This window comes from Xenopus tropicalis, chromosome 8 (genome assembly GCF_000004195.4).
Source record: "Xenopus tropicalis strain Nigerian chromosome 8, UCB_Xtro_10.0, whole genome shotgun sequence".
Classification (NCBI taxonomy): domain Eukaryota; kingdom Metazoa; phylum Chordata; class Amphibia; order Anura; family Pipidae; genus Xenopus; species Xenopus tropicalis.
The window spans coordinates 52843237-52865388 of record NC_030684.2 but is presented as its reverse complement, the minus strand read 5'-3'; the positions used below and the strand labels follow the sequence as shown (position 1 = coordinate 52865388).

The 22152-nt window shown below is 36.6% G+C and overlaps 1 protein-coding gene across 4 annotated transcripts in view; it reads right to left on the bottom strand.

Annotated features, from left to right (window-relative positions):
• pcdh19 (protocadherin 19) overlaps positions 1-22152 on the bottom strand; it is a 111362-nt gene that overhangs the window by 30532 nt on the left and 58678 nt on the right. For 2 of the 4 annotated variants that reach the window (XM_002938375.5, XM_004916889.4), the window contains exons 3-4: positions 16866-16924; positions 7492-7664 (exon numbers count right to left, since the gene is read on the bottom strand). In XM_002938375.5, the coding sequence (XP_002938421.1) occupies positions 7492-7664; positions 16866-16924 (232 nt within the window). The remainder of the gene's footprint in view (positions 1-7491; positions 7665-16865; positions 16925-22152) is intronic. The other 2 variants (XM_004916888.4, XM_012969243.3) reach the window with 1 other exon arrangement.

Sequence of the window (22152 nt, the reverse complement as noted above, 5' to 3'; positions counted from 1 at the left end):
ACCCAATGTAATATTTCACAGAAGGGTCCCACCTAAGGGCTGGCTCTTCTGGAGGTTGGGGTTAATGAGGTAAGAGGAGTAAATCTAAAGTTTGCATTCAAACAGGAAACCAGGAAAATGCAACGTGTTGATTGGCTGCTACAGCTTACTTTACACCTTTTATTACTATAAACATAACTTTTATTATAATATTATATTAACTGTCATAAGAAGAGACTAATTCGTGAGGCAGTTGTTGCCATGGCTAAGGCAATATTGACAAACAGCAGTTTAGCACAGTGAGTTCTAAGCTCTTCAATATAGGGTTAAGTTCCATAAAGGTGTAGGTTACTTTGCTGTATTTTTGATATTTAACGTACAGACAACAAAAGAAGAAGCAAGGAGATTTTGGCAATCAATTACATGATTCATAGGCACAAACACATTTCATTCTGTTCTCCTTTTTTGCCCTTTGTAAATAATGCACAGGCTTAAAGTTGCAAAGTGCTAGCCCTTAGGGGAAAGTGCATGGATCAGCAAGTGAAAGGGTCAGTCAAAGGTGACAAGAGCAGCAGCACGAACATCATCCACTCTGGGGGAAGTAGCCTTCTCCTAATAATGTCCTGAGGATGGCTAGGAGACAGATACTTTCATGCCTTGGGTTATTTATTTATGACTTGTCACAAACACGCAGGAAGGCTGTCTGCTTGGGGCTATGGAGAGACAACTCCGTGTTTTAGTATCATAGAGTTTAAAGCTATGATTGAGTATCACAAAAGGGGGTGTATATGGGGAACAGCTTCTACTTGCAACATGGAGCCAGGCCTGGTACCTCAGTAGGACCACGTGTAAGTGACAATATCCATTGCTGACCAATGAACAGATGAGCAACAGACTGCAGAATGATACTTAGTGGTATGACAAAGTTATCCATATTTCAGCCCCATGGGTGGGTGTCATCTGAGACATATAAATCAAGGACAAGGCAGTGAGCATTTCCTCTGCAACAGGGAACAGATGATCTGTCAGGCTGCATTACTGACCATGGGTCAACACTGTAGTTCTGCCTGACAAGTAATTGATTGTATTATGATAGTTCACACATTCACCTGCACTCTCTGCGCCAGAATGTTGCAAAGCAAACTTCTTAGGATGTTTAAATTACTTATCTGAAGTAACTGAGGCCAATATGTTGAAAAATGTTTCCTGACCCTTGTTTAAAAAAATTAGAAGTACAGTATGTATCTAATGACTATTTAATCTCATTGGATAATTTCAGCCCAACCTGACATTAAAGGATGTAGGCAGTATATTGATTAATATACTATTTTATCAAGGTATATAATTGTTGTTTTAACTTTTGCCTGCTCACTTGATAAGCTATTAACAATCAATAAGAAAGAAATGTTTAGCTTATATACTCAAGTAAATTAGAAATGTAATACTACCAACAATAATGTTTAATTAAATAACTATTACTGTATCTTTATGGCCTACTAGCGCGCACAAACAAATCTATAGTGTCTAGGTGGATGTCGGGGAATCTTGATGATACAGTTCTTTTACAGTCATCGCTGCCATTCTTATGGCAATAACAAAATGATAATTATAAGCAGACTTTTTTTTGTTTGTCTCTTATTGATTACTGGTGTTTCAGCCTGCTGAGTGAGAAAGAAGACAGAGCCAGGGAAAAACAGCACCACTGGCCTATCAGCTTCATCAAATAATGCAAGCACCTCTGCTCACATACCCAGGTCTTGCACTCCGCAGCAAATAGGCTTATTCCTATTATTCCCTCAGGTTTCTGCAGGAGAGATAACAGATACCATGGTAAATAAAATGTAGTAAAGAATGATTTTCTGTGTTTGTTATCTTTAAGGTTATGCTGCCACTCAGCTGGCAGAAGTCCTAAAGCACTCCCCAAGCATACAGATGAAGAGTGCTGAACCATTATTTCCAGCTATAGGAAAATTATACCTTTTTTACTTCCTCATCTATATATATATAAATAATACAAAAAAGCCCACATTTCAATATTTCTTTCTCTGTGCCTATAGTACAATGTTTCAAGTTGCTGTACAGATCCCCAAGTGCAGCAACCTTACACAACACAAGTCCCATTGCTTATTCCCAAGTGGTGTAATGCCGCCTTGCTATTATTGTGGGTGTGCAAAAGTCAAGGTCCTTCACGTAAGCAAGCACCAGTGAGTATGATATTACACATGCTGCAAGAGAGTTATGGCATCCTTTCTAATACAGCCATGGGGGGGAATAATTCAGTGCTTTAGTTGACCTTTAAGGGGTTAATAAATCTAACACTGCTTTGCTCCAAGCTATTGCTAAATGTATTTCTTTTTAGTTGTTAGACAAGTGAATCACAAAGAAGTGAAGTAAACAACAAAAAATAAAAAAAAACATGCACCATAAGAAGAGATTCTTATGGTAAACTGTGTATTAAGGGTTATGTCACACATGTCGTTACTTCCCTGGCACATAAACTACAGCAGAGAATGTGCCAATGCTACTCCTAACTGCTCCGAGTCTTGGATCAGTTATATAAACAGCATCCACCTGCCACTACACACATGGGGCATATTTTCACTGAACTTACATTTATTCAGGTGGAGGAACGCCAAGTGTGATATAAATCTTAGTAAAGGCTCTTCAAACCTGCAGCTTGCCCCAGTGCCAATTTTTTTTACGTCCCCCACGGTGACAACAATTGCTCATCTTTTTCCTAAGGCTGGTGTGCCTTTTAAAACCAAATGTCTCAGAGTACTTTCCTACAGGGTGTGGTGCCATCATTATTTCCCTTATCCTAGATATCCTTTGCACCACTCTAGTCTGGGCACATACAAAGAATAGTATTTTGTGGGAACTTATTGTGCAGTGCATGCACCCAGCTTAACTCATGCCCTCAGTGTCTATCATCAACACATTCAAAACTGTACACAGGGACACTTACTTACTAATAAGAAATCATCACTGGTATTTACCTATCAACATGACACACCAGCAGAGTCACCACCTGTCCTTGTGTACTCAAATTGCTTTAACCTCATACTGTGGCAACTAAATCTACAAACTAATGCTGCTTATAGTATTCTAATTTCGGATAGTTTATGTTTTAAAACAAAATCAGTTTACATGAAGACTGGAGCACAAATAAGGCCATGCATGAAAGGAAAACCTAGGGATAAATAGCTCAATGAATTGCAAAGCAGAATATCTGACCTCAAAGATGCAAATTCAGGCCCTGAGGGACTTAATCAAGCGTCTTTGTTGAAGTAAAGATAAAACTTTTTGACAGCAAATACTGTTCTGATAAAATGGAATTTTCAATTACTTTGTGAGTGTCTGGTAGATGCGGATATTGCATGACATGCTCAATGTAAATAAAACATTTACTTTATATAGTCACATTGTAACATAGGTACATTTTTTCACTGGCCAATCCATAAAGAAACAGAGGTGATTACATAAAGGTTATTTAAATGTACAATACCAGTAAAAGGATATTTAAGAACAATTAAGTAGAACACTTTTTGCCATATAGAATACTACAGGAAGCAGGAAGATATGTTTTTCCATCTTTTCAGTGGTTTAATGCCCTCTAACACTAAATCCGATTTTCAGATATATTGACTTCCAACAAAAGAATCTGAGATTCTGTATGTTGTATATCAACATAGTGGATGATTTATGAAATTCTAAATACAATTATGGCTCAAGTACTAAGACTCAAGTACTCTGTTTCACTCCAATATTGCTGCAAGTCTATATAGAATCTGTGAAGCCTTGGCCACTCAAGCAAACACTACAGTATATGGGGTCAGCTGTTAAGAGGTGCACGCTGCTCAGCCTTTGTGATGATATAGTCTGATTTCCTATTTCTGAATATTATCAGCAGGAATACTAAAGCCCTTCCTAGCCGTGGATTAGGTATGCAGTGTGCATATGAAATAATAAGAAGTGGCTGGTAAAACCTTTTTTCCATTTGACTCATTTATAAAATCAAAACAAAAGGCTTTAATGATGTTTACCGTGAATCACATTAAACAGCTGAAGACCCGCACACATAATCACAGAATTTTGTTTTTACATCCTTAAGTCTTCTAGCAGTGAGGCTTCCAGCTGAGCGTCAGCTTCAGCTTATCTCAAGACATATCCAAGCACCCTGAGGCTTCAATGAGCCTGAGCACCAAGCTGAATTCATACTTCTTAATTGAAAAAGACAAGATGTTTGCATAGGATGTTTGTATCAGAACGACATTAAAAAAACAACATTCATGCCCAAACTTAAATGGAAGCTTGGACACCAATGAACTTCTAAAGCTTCTGTCATGTTGGATTGGAAGCATTCTTACATTTCTCGGATAAACTGTATCAAATTGAAAGAAACAGGGGCTTTTATCAGTTCCGTTTGGAATCTAACATCACCAATGAGAATGTGGGTCTGCACTGAATCTACAGCTGCTTAAAATATATTTCTTTATTTCCCAGGCACACAAATCTCTGCTTGTATCCCTTTGCTGAAGCTATTATTCATTTGTCAAGACAATTTCTTAGCAATACTATGGCTTTCCATTTTGTATTCCTCCTTTACTTTCTTCATTTTCTTTTACTTTTGTTTATAATGTCCTTAATTAACCTATGGAAGTTTACTGCATATTAATTCATATAGGGCTATTGGGCTTATTTTTCACAACATGACAACTGAAAGTAGCTAATGAGTTAGGAGAAACAAATAAGTGTGGTGTGTGCCCCATGAATATAACTGGTAAATTATTTCTATTTTTACACCCCACTTAAGCCATACTTAAACACAGAGCAATTACACAGATGTCAATTTACAAACTGCGAAGCATAAGTAAGCTTCGAACAATTTTACATTGTAAGATATCTACTCTCCATGATCTGTATCAGCATTTACCACTGATAAATACATGCACAAAAATAAATATATGCATCTAAAGCTCTGGGTTGGATATACCTTTTATACCTCCCTGGCCCACTTTTGTTATGAATTCCCCCACCAAAAAAATGGACCCAAAATAGTGACTTGTTACCTTGCCTTGCCTGAACAGTAGAACATGTTTTAACATAACTATGTCTTTCTAATATAAGGAAGTTTGCCAAATATATTTAATACAAATCTGCAGGCCTGGGCTCTGGACTTTTGGCCTTTTTACAGAGCCAACTTTTGCTTCTCACTGGAAAAATGCAAGTTGGAAGACAACTCCCTAGTGTAACATTACTCTAAACAATGTGTCCAGGGAGATTTCATTATGTCTTGCTCTATAACTGTATAGTTGTTGCTGTGGGTAAAGTACGGAGGTTGGACAGAAAACAATGTGATTTTCTTAGCGAGCAAAAGGTATATATATATATATATATATATATATATATATATATATATATATATATAGAAATGTTATGCATCCCACTATTTAATAAAGAAAATGTAATTAATGGATGCAAAACGTCTTTTTCTAAATATTTGTTTGTTTATCTGTCCCATTTGAGTTGCTTGTGTCAGTTTTTTTTCTTCCAGCATTTCTGGGAACAGTCAAGAAGCCAAGCCAAGAAGAAACTTTTCATGCAGAGTTCAATACCCAGATGGAATAGCACTATTATCATGTTATTTCCAGAAAGGGGAAAATAGAAAAACAAATATGCAAATATACGCATTCAGTAAATGACAAAATGCTAAAATGAATAGTGGACATTTGCAGAGATAGCTCTGAATATGCCCAAGACTTGATAAAGTTTAAAGCATTTAATGATATATTTGACATGGGTGGCTGCCATCTTCATGACATCCCTGAAGTCCAACTAACTGTGCAGAGTAGATGAACCTCAAGACTTGATGAGTTCTCAGTTCACTTGCCTCAGCAGAAATTGATATGATCCACATGGATCTCTCATTTATGAGAAACTGCTGACTTCAACCTCTTTCCATTCATGAGGTGTATAAGAAAGACTGACTGTCACTAAACTTTCGATGTAAATATGTAACTATATAATTATGTCGGAGAGCAGATTGATTTAGTCCCGAGCAGATGTCTGAGGTAATCAGAAACACAGAAGTTGCATTAAATTTGATCATTAGTCTATTTATAACAGCTTTGTGAGACCTTTTAAGCATAGACAAAAGAGAGAACATCTTCTTACAGATGCCTCTACACCATGTAGAAGACTTGTCAACATCTTTCATGGTGAATTTTTATCTTTATATGAAATGTAATACTACTGGGAACTGAACAGCAGATTGAGGGCCTTCTGGTAAACTTTTCATTTAGGGTGGATGCTGATGGGAATTATGCTGATCAATGGATAGGCAAATCAATTCCTACCACAATATATATAGTTACCAGTCAGTGTCCATCTGGCCCACTTAGTTTGTGTATAATGAAGTAGTGCCTTAACCTACAGATGGTACAGTCTAAATAAGCTTGTTATTAAAAGAAATTGATATCTTTGAAAGACTAAAACCCACATAACATCAGTGCTGTAGTTCCAGATAATGAGATTATGTAGCTAATTCTAGTAGCTATTCCTTAGACACATATTTTCTAGGGTTGTATTACAATGTGTGGCATTATCAAATATTGTATGACACTGTAAAACAAGCACTTGGTCACATAGGCTTTAATAAATGATTTTAATATATTGCATGTCTCTCCTGTACGCAGCCATCCTCCAGGCACATCTTTACCAATCCAATAAGGAGACTGCTTATGCAGCTGAAATGTCAACAATAAATTCTAATCATTTAAACAGAAAAAAAAACAAAGTAACTGAGTGTTATTTGTTATTACTGAAATCCTCCAGAGGAGCCATTTACTCCAAAAGCTCTACACTGAAAAGAGCATCCTAGTATCTCCCTATATATTTATATCTAGCTATTCATCATCCATGGATCCAAACATTTTTAAAGCAACAAACTGTTTCCCTCCTTATTTTATCTCCTTTTACAGCTCCCAGAAACCATGGAAAGGATTAGATGTTTTACTTCTGATAAGGTGTCTCTTCTAGAAACCCATACAGAGCTGTTTTTGAGGGGAGTAACAATGCCTTCCTAGAATATTCCATAGAGTAGGACTCTGAAGGGTAGCAGTTTTAGGCAGAAGAAAAGTGACAGCAGGTAGAGTGGAGAAACAATTTGGAAAGATGGCAACAGTTATTCTTGTAGTGCTGTGCTCCTGTTGGCATCCTATTGTTGCAGTACAAACCTCTAGACACCCAAAGCCATTGTTTGGAATCTGTTTTTGCTGTAGACGCCTAGGGTGTCTATGCATAATTTGGCTCTGCACCTGTAACATTGCCAACCTGCAGCCCATCAAACGCTTCTCTAATGACATTTGCAAATGGTTTATCACTAATGCTGAAAACTGTTTAACAAGCAACTGGAGTCACATTTAAGCAATGGAGAATTACAGAAATATGACAGCGGTTTATCAAACAAAATAAAACATTTGCAGACAGCACCAGGTTTTTTTTTTATAGTACCTTGCTCTGGCAGTTGATTCCCCATTGAATTGGCACTGGTATTCAGCACATCATTGACAGCCGTGTCACAGTACAAGCCCCGTTGGACATCATGTTCACTGTCAGTCTGGTCACTTTCTTCATGCCCGCTGTCCTTGAGACTATTCCCCTCCAAGTCCTTGAAGGTTGAACTGCTGGGTTGAGAAATAACAATAATTTAGTGTCATGTCAACTTCTATGACATACATTTTTTGGGATGGCAGCAAATAATGGCTCACCCCTGAAGCAGAAATATACACAGTAGTAGGATTGTCACAAAATATTTGGTAAGAATATATCAAGACTGATCACAAATTAATCCTTTAAAGTGTATTTAAAGCCATCTTCCCGAGGGGTTAAGTGCTGCTGAGCTTCAAACAAAACAGGGGAAAAATCTGCCAAAATTCACTTGCTAATATGTGCTTAATGAAATCTATGTGTGATGCCGTGTTGTACTCATGCTAAACCTGACGCTGAGAGGCACATTATCTGGATTACTAAGTGAATTATCCAGCATTCTGCAATCTTTTTATTGTGCTGTATTGATGTAAATGTTGAAGGCTAATATCAAGACTTGACATTAATATTGTTGATAATAAACCGGCATGTCAAATGATAACAAGTGATATTGGCTTAGAATGAAATCAGCCTACAGTGTATTAATAGACTGCCTGAGTCATCAAAACCCTCATCAACTGCCTAAGCCACCATTCTGTTTTCAACAACACGGGACTGGTTCATAGCATGCACTTATTCAGTGCTAAAGAGAACAGAAATGATGTGTACAATCACAGCACATAGAAGCTGATTGTAGATATTCCACATGGTTATAATTAGAAACTGTCTTGATGTACAGGTAGTGTGGGTAGGGTGCCATTTCTAGACTAATGCAGCACAGGCTGGGTGCCAACATTCTTGTCTATGTCTATGATTTGATAACTGCTTATCATTCTCTTGGTCTTGGTTTTTATCATGGAAGAGAAAGGGGTATTATTACATGAGATATTTTTGAAGACCAGGCTGAAGAAGTTAATTACCCAAACATTTCCTTTTTTCAACTTCTCAGTCAGACAATAATATTCAATAATGCAGATAATGGAAACGACAATGCCGATAATGAAAGCACAATGCTTTACAAACACTGTAACATGACTGATCTATGGCGTATCGGTCCCAATAACTACAGTATATGATGATACTAAAAATATTTTCTTGGAGCGATTAGTATATAAAGTCAATGAGCTTGGAAAGAGTTCAGAATGCAGCAAAATTGAGCTTTATCTATATTCATATGCCCATAAATATGCAAAAGATATATTTATAGCTAAGTGATATCTGAAATGGGAATGCCTTTTATTCCCATCAGTATCCACATAAGATATGCTCTCTCTTTGGTTTGCTTTTTTGACTCATTAAAACAAGTCCTATTATCTGACAATTCACTGGCGACTTCGGCACTGTTAACAGGTTTAAATTAGATTCCCTTTAACCCCTTTGGAGCTGGTCGGCATTGTTTCATGAGGCCATTCTACACAAGACTTTTCGGGTTATTCTGCAGGCATGGATTTGTGGCGAATTTCCACTTTTCGCCGTCAACGGATTGTTTCGTAAAACAGGCGAAAATATTTGTTGCAAAAAAATTCGCCGGGTGACAAAAATTGTCACCTGCATCAAAAGAAAAATTGGTGTGACATTTTCACCGTCTCGCAAATTTTTTTGCCGCTTTGCGAACTCACTAGTTATTAGAATTTTTACCATTATAATTTACCTGAAATAATACTTCAAAAGACAATGAAGTAACGTGCAGAAGAAAACTTTATACAAATTACATTGAATACCTTCTCTTTAGAACTTAGAGCTTAGAACTGGGACCACAAAAGAACATGATCTGTAGGTCATTTGTATATTACCACGTCACGGGCCAGAAATGGAACATTCCTTTTCTTTTTTAAATTGCTAAATTAGTAAATACATCTAGGCTTTTAATGCTGAGAAAAAGGTAAATTGTAACTATGGGAGTCTTGTTCCTCTCATACATATAGGCGGAGGAGCGAAAAAGGGATGCCTATTGAAAAGCTACAGCACTAGCCTGATGATATATATGTAAAACTTATATTCTAAGGGAATAGCAAACTGTGTGCATAACAGATGGGGTAAGGTTAGATTTAGTAGGGATTCTTCCTTAGATTTTAGAGTTAAACAGAAAATAAAAAAACATGGAATGCATGAAATAGTCTCTAGTGACTGGTTCTGTATTTCTGCTCCAAAAACCCTAGTTAATAGAGAAGTATGACACCTGTTTTTTTGACTGTCCTGCAGGCTAGAAAAGAATTATTCTATTAGTTATTTAAATCTGTATCTCATTGCAGTTAAAGGGAACGTTTGTCAACACAACACAAATTCATAGGGCTTGTGTTTAAAATTTGTTCCGTTAAAAATATATATCAATAAAACATGTGGCACACAGGACTTTGGGAGTTCAAAATGCCCTACACAGCCCTCGAACAATACCCACCTACATAACTATGTGCCACTGACACCCTGCTAACCATTCCAGTAAACGGAAAGAGCAGTATAAATACCTCCTGGGAAGACTGGGCTTATACTAAGGATGTGTGTCCCATCAGTATATTATTTTGTTATACATTAAACTTAATAGTGGACCTAATTTACTAATTTAAAGTGCTTGGCTGCACCAGTGCAATTATAGCAACAAATCAGATATTTGCTTCTACATGTACAGTAGCTCCAACCTAATTGCTCATTTCTACTGGGAAATGCACTGGTACAATTCAACCCCTGTGTTAGTATATCAGCCCCAGTGCTGTAAAAGAATGCTTTTATTATACACTCATTCCCTTGCTATTGGTTCTTCGCAGCAAGGGTGGGAGAAGGATTAGGCATTTTGTAGGATTTTCCTTTTAACTTAAAAATGGTGGGGAGTTAATTATTCCAGTTAAGTTCTGTGACCAAATGTGGAAGGCAAAGTTCATTATATAGAACTCATTTTACACTAAATAAGTCAGTTCCAAAGGAAAGAAGTGGAATCCCTTATTAATAAAAATGTAACAAAAATATAACACATCTATCATATGTTGCACTGATATGAATTATGTTGCCTTGTGATACATCAGGGTTAGACAGAAACACAAAGGCTCCTATGACACAAAACCTTTCACCTTTACACCTTTATATGGAACAATTTTCCTATACTTCATGTCATCAAAGCAGATTTTTTTTTTATATTTCTTGTAGCAGAAATATTGAGCTGAGGACAAAATAAGCTGTCAGAATGTGAAAATAATAACAATAATATTAAAAAGAAGGGTTATAATTTATGTGATGGATATTGGAAAAGCACTTGGTTTTTGACCTGATGTTTTGTAATGCTGACATTCATATAGAATTATGCCTTTATAATGGACTGGTGAATACACATTACTGGTATTATTTACGAAAACATAGCATTTCTGACACTAATTCCCAGAAACCATTTTTAATGGTTGATTTTCAGTTTCATATGTGTTTCACAAACCAACAAAGTAATTTATAATAACTGTGTTATTTGAATTCCTAAAATGGCAATTCCTAATTACAGGTATGGTATATCAATTATCCAGAAACCTGTTACCCAGAAAGTTCTGAATCTCTAAAAATGACTTTCTTTTTCTCTGTAATAATAAAACAGTACCTTGTACTTGATTCCAACTAAGAAATAATTCATCCTTATTGGAGGAAAAACAATTCTTTTGGGTTATTTAATGTTTAATTTTTTTTTAATAGACTTAAGGCATAGAAATCCAAATTATGGAAAGACCCCTTATCCAAAAAATCCCTTAGCATTCTGGATAACAGGTCACATACCTGTACTTGTATTTTACTATTTGCAGAAGCCCTCGTCTACTTAACCAGTAGACCTAAAGTATAGGTTGATTTTCTTTATGACCTACATTTATATCAGTATATGGACATATATATCAGCATATGGAAACAATGAAGATGTATTCTATACCAAGGTTGATGGAGTCTAACACTAGCTCCCATGTGTTAAAATAAATAAAGGTACAATAAAAGGTACAATGCTTGCTTAGGTGCAGTAACCCATAGCAACCAATACAATCTTTGCACATTACAGGTTGATAACTGGGGAGAAAGCTCATTTTTGAGTGGTTTCAATAATATCTGATATTTTAGTCAGGAATGAAATGTCTGACTCCTGCTTAAACACAACTGGAAGTGAATGTTTTTAATTCTAGTCTTTCTCAGGATCAACATTGGTGCCATGATTAATATTTTGCATGCTAACATTCACAATGGTTGACTGTTTAAAGGTGCAATCAATATTAAATATATACACTATTTATTTATTTTTATTTTTTTTAAAATAATGTAAAACTTGCTATTGTTTGTTGGAATACCTTAATGGGTGGTTAAGACTCAACATAGATGTTGTGCACCTGCAATAGACATGGCCAATGTGGCTTAAAAATCTTCAGAGAACAGCCCATAGAAAAGTGTATCTAAAGTATGATGATATTCAAGATTGTTATGTCATATTATGAATGCCTTGTATTTTGGAAGTTAGTTAACTAATGAATAGAATTTGTTAAATATGTAAATTAGCAGATGCCCCAATACTTGAAAACTAACAGCATTTAATATAACCACCAGTCTTAGTAAATGCTCTCATTCTTCTCTATTTTCTTGTTATTGTCCATAGCCTGATTCTCCTCATCTAAATTCTTCAGCCAGCTTTCCTCCTTATCTCTGCCCCACAGACTGATCCATGTTTACTGTATTCCCTCACAATCCTATAGCAGCCTTGCTGTGCCCCATGTCAAGTCTGCCATGTTTGTTTCTGTGTTTGTGTTCCGCCAACATGTCCTTTGTTATCTCTCTCCATAACATTTCCTCAGCTTTACTCTATTTAATATTTTGCCTGAGAAAGGAAGGTTTAGTCTTATATTTCTAAAAGATACAATGAGTCTACCAGCAATTTCTAACACTGGACAAGTCATTTGGTCTCCCTATGTCATAGATAATACCATTTGAATTTTAAGCTCTGTGGAGCGGATAACTTACAATTTACAATGATGAAACCATTAGTAGATGCAAGAAATGTGCAGCGGCTACACCAGCAAACAGCAAATTGTTGATAATATATATTGGGGGAAAGAAAAAAAAAATATATATATATTTATACTGTATATATATATCACTTTCTACTATAAATATAGAAATATCCCAAAATAAGTAAATTTTAAGTCACAGATGACTTCCATGACCACATAATTGCTTGAGGCCACAGGCAAAGTGCTTTTATTCAGGTCATGGAGCTCTAAGGTTACTTCTAATATACTTTTATATTTTGTCACATATAACACACGCAGTCTAATCAGAAAAGAAATGTAAGAGCTGAAATAGGAATTGGATGCTGGCACTGCATATATGTGCCTGTAAGTGGAACATTTTACATATCTCATTAAACCTAAGTAAATTAATTAGGCCACCAATCTATATCTATTTGTTTGACCACAGGATCAAATAATTGGGTCCATGGGTGATGTGCTAGGGCAGCAAACAACAAATTAATTGACATTGCTTGCTCTGTTGTCCCCTTGTAACAAGATTTTTGTGATTAAAATAGATTTTTTGCCCTGTTTCTGTTTTGAGTATGTAAGTGATCAGAAGCTTTGGAAAAAAAAATGCCTGAAAACACAGAAACACATGATACAAGCAGGGAAAAGAGCAGGCTCATTCACAGGTTTTGAGCATTTGTAGTAATTGTAGGATTTACCATATGGAGAGCTCTAGGTGGGCTGAAATATACATAACTATTAAATGTAAATAGAGAAAAAAGCCAGAGCAAAGGGCATTAAAATAAGCACATGTACTCTTACGTGATTCGTGGACCTGCAAGCTACTTTCTGGCAGGGGGCTTATTTACTTATCAATAAATAAATATGTTTTACTTCACCTGCTGGGAGCCATATGCTGCACCAAGTGCCTGAAGGAGAATGCACTTCTGCTCTGATCCCAATGACTAGAAAAAAGCTATGAGTTACAGACAAAAGCAAAAAGGGATCTAGAGATCAAATTATCAAATTAGGGTGGGGGGTGCAGGTGGGCATTATTATTTATAATTTGATAAACAGCACCGAATGCTATAGAATCAGAAAAAAACAAGAAGGTATTAAAGAGATAGTACTACACCCCTTTATATTAAAAAGATATTGGGGAGCGGCTCTGCCCAAACATTCCTTTGCTTCATAGAAATTTGGAGTGTGGGAGGGCATAGAAATGCCCTAAGATCCAAACAAACTGGCAGGAGATTAGGAAAATTAAACACAATGCCAGATAATCCTGTTTATACAGTGTTGTTCCACCTAAACAGCTTTTTTTTTTTTTTTTACTATGGTTGAACCTTATTTAGTAAATGCAGCCAAACATGTATTTGTCCTTCACTGGAATCCCCTCATACCTTGCATGAAAATATCATGAGTTATCAACATAAACTAAATACACAAAAATTTAATCCCAACTTTATAACAGTTAACTAAACTGACATCTAAAATCATTTTCAGACATTCAGCTATGTATAAACATGAGCAAAGGTAAATAAAATATAACGTCTATTAAGTCATATGCAGAGGAATTATTGACCTGACTGTGTTCTCCCTGTGCTTTAGTTTCCTCCCACACTCCAAATACATACAGGCAGGTTAATTAGCTTCTGATGAAAATGACCCTACTGTGTGTGGGAATGTAATAGGGACCTTAGATTGTAAGCTCCATTGGGACGTGATAATAAAACACGTATAATCTCTGTAAAGGGCTTCATAATATGTTGGTGCTAGATATATATAAATGAAGGGACGACAAGTTAAATGGGTGCCCTAGGCAACAGTGTGCGTCCCTGCCACTTGGGGGGCACAGGCAGGAGAGGTATGTGCCCAGTGCCCCCCCCCCCACCCTTGTGCTCTAAGAACGTGCCTCTTCTGCCTACCCCTAGTTCCGGCCCTGATAACAACAATATGTTTATGCTGATACTTGCTTGCTCGTGGAGTGATCTTAAGTCCTTTCCAACCTATACATGATCTAGACGTTGTACATGTTTCCCTTTTGCATGCCAAGTCCTTTGCATCTCCCTTGTACCCATAGCTGCTCAACATGCAAGCATCTTTTGAATGGCAGATATTAAAAGTCAACACATCCAATAATATATTTACTGACCCTATTTTATTTTAAGGAAGCCAAAAATATGATGCTTAGCAATTACCTTTTTTATTAGTATATTTTTTTCAACTGCTAACACTAACTCATGGCGCACATATCCATTTAGAAAAGTGACAGAACTCAGCTTCCGAGCATCAACACCAGCTAATCTGATGTACACAAAACAGTTCAGCATGGAGCTATTTACTTGTAGTCACTTTTCACAAGTCTTGCTCTTTATAGGACTAAAGAGCTGAAAATGTTTTCTGCTTAGTGCATTTTTTCTGTATCTATGGAAACCAGTTGGACCACCTACCATCCATGGTTTAACAGAGCTATGAAGGATTGAAGCTGTGAAAATACATTTATATCCAAGTCTTCACATGATTCTACAAAAAGATGTTCTTGTAAAAAAAAAAAACTATAACAATCATAAAATTGAATAAATGGTTGTTTTACAAGTAAGACCATGGAACTGGAAGGTTCTAAAAGAATGGTACAGTTTAATGCCTATAAAACTTTTGGTTGTGCCAAATGCTCTTATCTACAGTAGCATTAATGTTGCTGCAGATGATAAATGTTATTAAGAGAAGTACACATGGTTAATCCAGAACCTATCTTCAAATTAGATCACCATTTAGGGTGCTCTGCTTCACTTTATTTGATGTCATTGTGATGCCACTAGCAGGTGTTTGGGTCCAGAAGATCAAAACATAGCCCTACATAAGTTTAGCTTACAGAAACTTCAACAACCATAACCATCAGAGCAGATCAAAGTTTGTACAACTTCAGTTGAATTTGGGGCCTCAAATCAATATGGAATTTGCACCTTATTCAAGGAAAGACACAATTCTAATTGCTCCAATAATCGTGAAGTGATTGCAATATAAGGTGAGGAGTCAATTGCATCGTACTGTGTGGCATAAAGGCACACTGTTAATAGTCTTTATTTTATTTTGAGTGTGTAAAATGTAATTAAACAAAAAGGAATAATGAGTACAAGGTACATAATGCCAAGAAGCATTATGGCTTCTGAGCAAAGCAGAGGGTTCTTGAGCAAAGCAGAGGGTTACTATGGGAAAAAAGAGGGCATAAGGTAAGGCTGAGTGGTGCAACTGATGTGATTTGATTACTATGTGTGTTGTACAACAGGTGGGTACAGTCTATCAGCTCATTATTTCCTGTATACATGTCTGTATCAGTTCCTTTGATCCCAAGAGCAAGTGATATTACATATATATAATAAAACACTGAAAGTGCAGAGATCTAATTACGATATTGGGTTTGCCTTTGTTTCTGGATATTTTGGGAACCGAACAAAACAACATAAGCACAATAAACTAGTTGTAGATCAGAGACAGGATGTGTGTTAGAAACCATAAAACCATCAGCAAAATGTTCTTATACCAGGAATTAATACCATGGGAAGAACCTCTTTGAAGCTCATACAGGTTTAGCTTTGAAGCCAGATACTTTATTGGAAAAGCAAATCCGCATGACATTGTAATGTATCCTGTAGTGAAGCTATACAGCATCGAGCAACAATAAGGGATGTTTACTTTTGCATTCCTGACTTCTGCACAGGGGCTGGAAGATTCAGTGGGAGCTGAAGGAGGGGAGCCATTAAGCTGTACTAATATGAGTTATGGTACAGTAGGTTTTGCTTGATAAAGCCTTTAGGAAGAAGAATGAGACAGGCAGATGTGTCTCTCTGTAGCAGGTGTGTTTGTCTTTACATATGCATCCCATAAATAAATATACCTACTCTATGCCCCTATTTATTTTTAACCACTAGACCATTTCCAATCACTTGGAATCAAAATTCAATTAAATTTGATTTTTTTAACGTCTGAAATCTGTCACACATCACCTCTGCTCGTCTATACCACCCATCAACACCCACTAAACATTCTATTCTAGAACAGCACAACAGTATTTTTCTTGCCTTCAGTGGAACAAATATTGTATTTAGTGTTGTCAAGGAGATATAGCCAACTTATGCTTCAGCTAAAAAAATAATACCTGCTAGAATCCAATATCCAATATACTGGCCACAAGAAAATAACTTTGCAATTCCCCCACCCCCAGTAACATCTTATAAAAGAAGTGATTTTTCTGGAGAAGCAAATTGGAGACTGTACCTTTTAATCAGATGTGCTCTGCTGTTCACATAGTTTGTATCAAATGTGTAGTTTTCAGTCTGAAGAAAAAAAGAAGAGAGAGAGCAGTTAGAGGCCCACATAGCAATTTATAGTCGCGTTGAAGAATTACAAAAGCAGGCAGAGGAGAGTGATGTCACCTGCGAGTGTTCAGGTCATGAATCTGAAATAAAATGAAAATGTGATAAAATAAGTGTTGCAGGACTAGAGATAACATGATAAGGAAAAACTGACAGCATTTATAGTGCCACACGGCTCCATTTTATTTATGACCTTACTGGGTGAAACTCATTTTGCAGCCCAGATTACATTTATTTAATGCTATTTTCCTTCTCTATACTGAAAATTGTAATAATCTTATTTATTGAAATATAGAGACCTATATATATGTGAGTGTATGTGTTATGCTCTGCAAGAGCGAGTATAGGAGAACACACTCCGTTCTTCTGTATCTGCAATATAATGTTGAAAAAAATGCTAATCAGAACATTGTCCCATTTAACTATGTCCCTATTAATATAACAGTCTAATTACTTTAACGCTCTCTTTTCATTTAATTTATTACAAATGCCCTTTCCTCCTCCCTCAGGTGCAGTTATCAATCACTCCAAAGCCCCTTGTTATTAATTCTCTGTATCCCAAGCAAGACAATAATCATGAATTAATCTGCCATTATAAACCAGAGAACCGGGTCTGAGAAGATGTGTGTATGACCCATCTAATACATGAACCTGACTGGATCTGACAAGCTGCTATTAATGCCACAAGTAAACCAACCCTACAACACTAGAGACATGGACATGTTCCTCCTAATTATGCCTCTATTTACTCTTTGAATAAACCCTCATGCTCTCATCTATTCTTCTTGGTACAGGCTTTTGACATCATCTGAGCCATTGGAAAATGCATTAATGTGATTCCAATATGAACTACTGAACTGAACAACAGACAATACAGTTTTTAATTTTTCTTCAACTTTCCATGTGGACTATAGCAGTGAAGTATTCTGCAATAACAGGCCTGCAGGTTATGGCAGAAGACACATTCAGAGTTTTGATGGCAACGTGATTGATATATAATGAATTGAAAGTGATGCTAGTATGGTATGAATTGAATAAACTGGATATTAGCAGGTCAGTGTATGGTAATCATTCTTCCAGTGTCAGCCCTATCAGCAGCATTTGACTCTTCTGTCTGTCAGTTGTAAATATCAGAAATATACTTATTTTCAAGTTGTACTCATGCTGGTTAGAGTAGATATCTAGTTAGCAGGAGGGCAATATTTATACACTGATACATGGTGATTGGAACCTGCGTGAAACACGATAATTATTCACTAGAAACTGTCACAGACACATACAGGGCTCTTTCTCGACAAACAGGCTTATAAAAGTTGCATGTATTTTATTTTCAACTCCCAAGATGGGTATTGTTCTTTATATTCATAATATTGATTTTTAGATTTAACGCAATATTGTGCAGTAGTTCTATATTTATTATATTTGTTTGCACCAGTGAAAAATAGATCATTGAGGTACAGCAATTTGCTAGATGTCTTAGCCCCCCTGCAAAATGTCTTCCACAGACCAAAAGCAAGGCTATTTATACTGTATAGTGTCAATATAGTCCACTTTACAGAGATTATTATGCATTCATATCAGTCCCTGCCCCACTGATGCTTACAATCTAAAGCACCTATTTCATTGCACACACTGTGGGCAGTTTTATCATAACCAAAGTAAGCTGCCTGAATGTTTTTGGATTGTAAATGGAAAACCTATTCATAGCAAATCACAGCTTTCATGAATCAATGGACTCCCCTACTTATGAAATATGGGCAACACTCCAACAATGCTATTATTATAATTACTTATAATTAATCCTTATTCCTATAAGCATGGTCAGTTTCACACAGCAATGTACAATGCATTTCTCAAGCACAGTCAGTTTCTATTGTACAGAACCGATGATTTAAGCCACTTGAACCTCGTCGCAACATACTAAGCAAAGCTTAGGATACAGAAGAATGTCTCTCATTACAGCTGAAGATTTCAGGCTCTGATGGTCTTTACACAAATGGAAGCAAACAAAATGGCAACTGGTTCAGTAAAGACCACATTTGATAGCTAATGTGACCACAAGCTGTTTGGGAGTTCAGCTTGTATTTCTGATTTCAAGGCAATGAACATATTAATGATTGCAGTTCATTTTTATGAATAAAAAATTGATGAAAACCATGCTAATGATAGAGGCTAAATAATTACACACACTATATGCGGAAAGACCACTTGCAAGCTCTTGACACCAAGCCTGCTGATCATTTTTCATGGTGGTGTATCATATGCATTCATTATTCACGTATAATCAGTGCATAGGGATACTTCAGTGTATATATAACATTGGCAAACAGCTGAGAAGCAAATGTTCTCTGCTGATTGGTTGTTGTGGGTTATTGGATATGAAGGAATTTGGGGACCTTTTATTAAATTACCCACATTTAATTAAATTTAGAAATGGAGGAATCCTTGGCAGTACAGGAAGGGTGTAGTCCCACCTAGGGTTGCTTCAGTCCAGTTTTTCATGGGCAGTCCTGGTCTGAAATCTGGATATGACTTGATTGATTCAGAATTCAGCCAATAACTGGCTGCTACGTTATAGCCCGCCTCCAACATCACCGCCTCTAAATATCATTGTCACTCCCTACATCACCAGCTTCATTCCCTACATCATCCATTCCCTTGTCCAGACCTTACCAGGAGCAAATTGAAGTCATACGTGTATACCTCTAGCACTGCGGCTGGACTTTTTCAATATATACATTAAAAATAGCTAACAATGGTTACACAACAATATTTGTTTAATATATTAACCTTTTCTGCTGGGCCTGCTGTTAACAAGATTATGACAGTATAAATCTACTAAGTGCTTTATAATACATTCTTATGCATTCACTTTTATCTGAGAGAGAGTGAAAAAAAAAAGAAGAAGAAGATTTTCCAAATTCGGGCAACTTGCCAGGCAGAGGGAAGATGCAGATTCCAATACAAAGGTATTTGTCATTGAAACAGCCCTCGCTCTCTGTTAATCATGGAAAGATATAATGCATTTATCAAATGAATACTTTATTCAAACTATATAAATAAAAGCTCTAAAAATGCGCTTGTGCAGCTGGTACCGCTCCGGGAGAAAAAAATGATCATCTATAGCTTGGTAATAAATAGCAAGCGAAGACAAATGCATCAACAAGTCTAACGCTTTTGTAATCAGACACGGTGGGGTGGAAGGAGAGGGAGAAGCCGAAGCGGCACATAAGGGTGATTAATCTAAAATCAAAGTGTAAGCCATTTCTAGGGAGGACAGACTGTTGTACCAAGATAATAAAGCAGAAGCAATGCTGGTAAAGAGTGACCTTTTCTGAAATACAATATCTAATTTAGCAAACAGCAGCCTCCCAGTGAGAAACATGTTATCCTGTTAAAGCTAAGGGAGTTGGTATAATGCTCAGCACAGCTCCGTTATTGCTTTCCCCTAGTAATTACTGCTGCAGACTTGTGCAAGAGTTTTACTGCAGAAAACAGCCTTCACCGAGGTCTGCTTCCCCAAAAATAATAAAAAAGTCAGGCACGGCAGATTCGCTCGCTGACACTTCTGGGTGGTTAATGAAGAAAAATTGGCGGGCAAAGTGAAATCCTTTCATTATCATAGTATCTGCTCTCGTTTCCAGGTTATCTCGTACCTCTGAGGGTAGCAGATTTGTGTGCAGAAGCTTTTTTTTTTTTTTAGTCATAATCAAAAATTTTCTGTCTGTACTCCCTTCTAACCCAAGTCTTATGATAAAGTTGGATCAAGGCAGAGCAAGAGAACAATCACATCTAAATAAAGGCAGAGCAAATAAGCCCATTGTACATAAAGACAAACAATCTGGCAGTAATATAAAGCAGAACAATGCAGAAGATTTTTTAAGATTATGCTTTGATATGATATATAATATTGTAAGACAGTAATATTGTATGTTTGACAATTCTACTCAGGAAAATATACTTTTATTAAGAAAGAGTTTACTTACATCTATTTTTTTCTTGAATAAACAGTAGATTATGAGCAAAGCATCTCTAGTGGGCAAAGGCAGATATTTCTCCAATCCATATTTATAATCTCAGATATATATCAATTTACTGTAAAAGGGCACCTGGGAGGGGGGTTAGGTAGCTCGGTTATACTGGGACACTTCATTCTTAGTTATTCTTGGCAATGTTTTTTCATAGTATTTAGGGGACTGGAACAAATTCTGCTTTTAAAGACTTGCAGAGGGCAAGTGGGGTGTTTCCAGTAGCAATGGAAAGTAAAGGAAAGATAATTCTCCAGTCCCCCACAGATTTCCCATCTAATATTTACCATCTGTGATAACTTACGCGAACATTTTACATGCCCTTAGTGGGTTGGGCCAGGTCAATTTGCCACACAAGGGGAGAATACTGCTACTTTGCGTCCATACAGTATATCATACGCAAGTTGTGGTGGACATAAACAGCAATTACGCTGCAATTCTGGGGGAGTGGATGCTGCATTGTGAGGAAAACATGGCAATTGGCATCTAAATATTGCACTTTGCTCTGTATTGGTAAAGGAACCTTACTGTCCATTTTCTTGCATTCATATTGATATTGAGACACCTTGAATGATGGCAACAGGCACTGACCCTTCGTGTGAAACAAGCATAAAAACATCCAAATGATACGCTGCGCCTTCAGGCAGCATACATAATTAAAAACCAACATCCTCACTTGGAAATAAGACACTGACTTAATTGACAGATTTTGAAGTCAGAAAGGCCTGATAAAAGGTTATTTATTTTCAACATCCCTTCTACAAATGACTAAAAGTTAACGGCAAAAAAAATACTCCTGAGGCACGGCTGTCTGCTCTAACCTTAGCTATGACAGGAGCATCAGCTAAACTATCAGCTAAACCAGCAAGTGGCTCTCTCTTTTCTTATTGCTAACTGAACCATTCAGCACCAGGGCAGTTAAACAAGTCCTACATCCTATAATAGGTACAACCTCTTAATAAGAGATGTAGAATGGTGTCTGAGAGTACAGTGTTAGATTCCAGGCTAAAGTTTATTATATTCTTTACTATGCAGGAAGATATATATATATAATAAACAAGAGCCATGAATAGCCTGTAAATTATATCCTTATAAACGGAGCTTAGTGATGTCATCAATTACAATCGGTGCTCAGTGATGTTATTACTGTCACAGACTCAC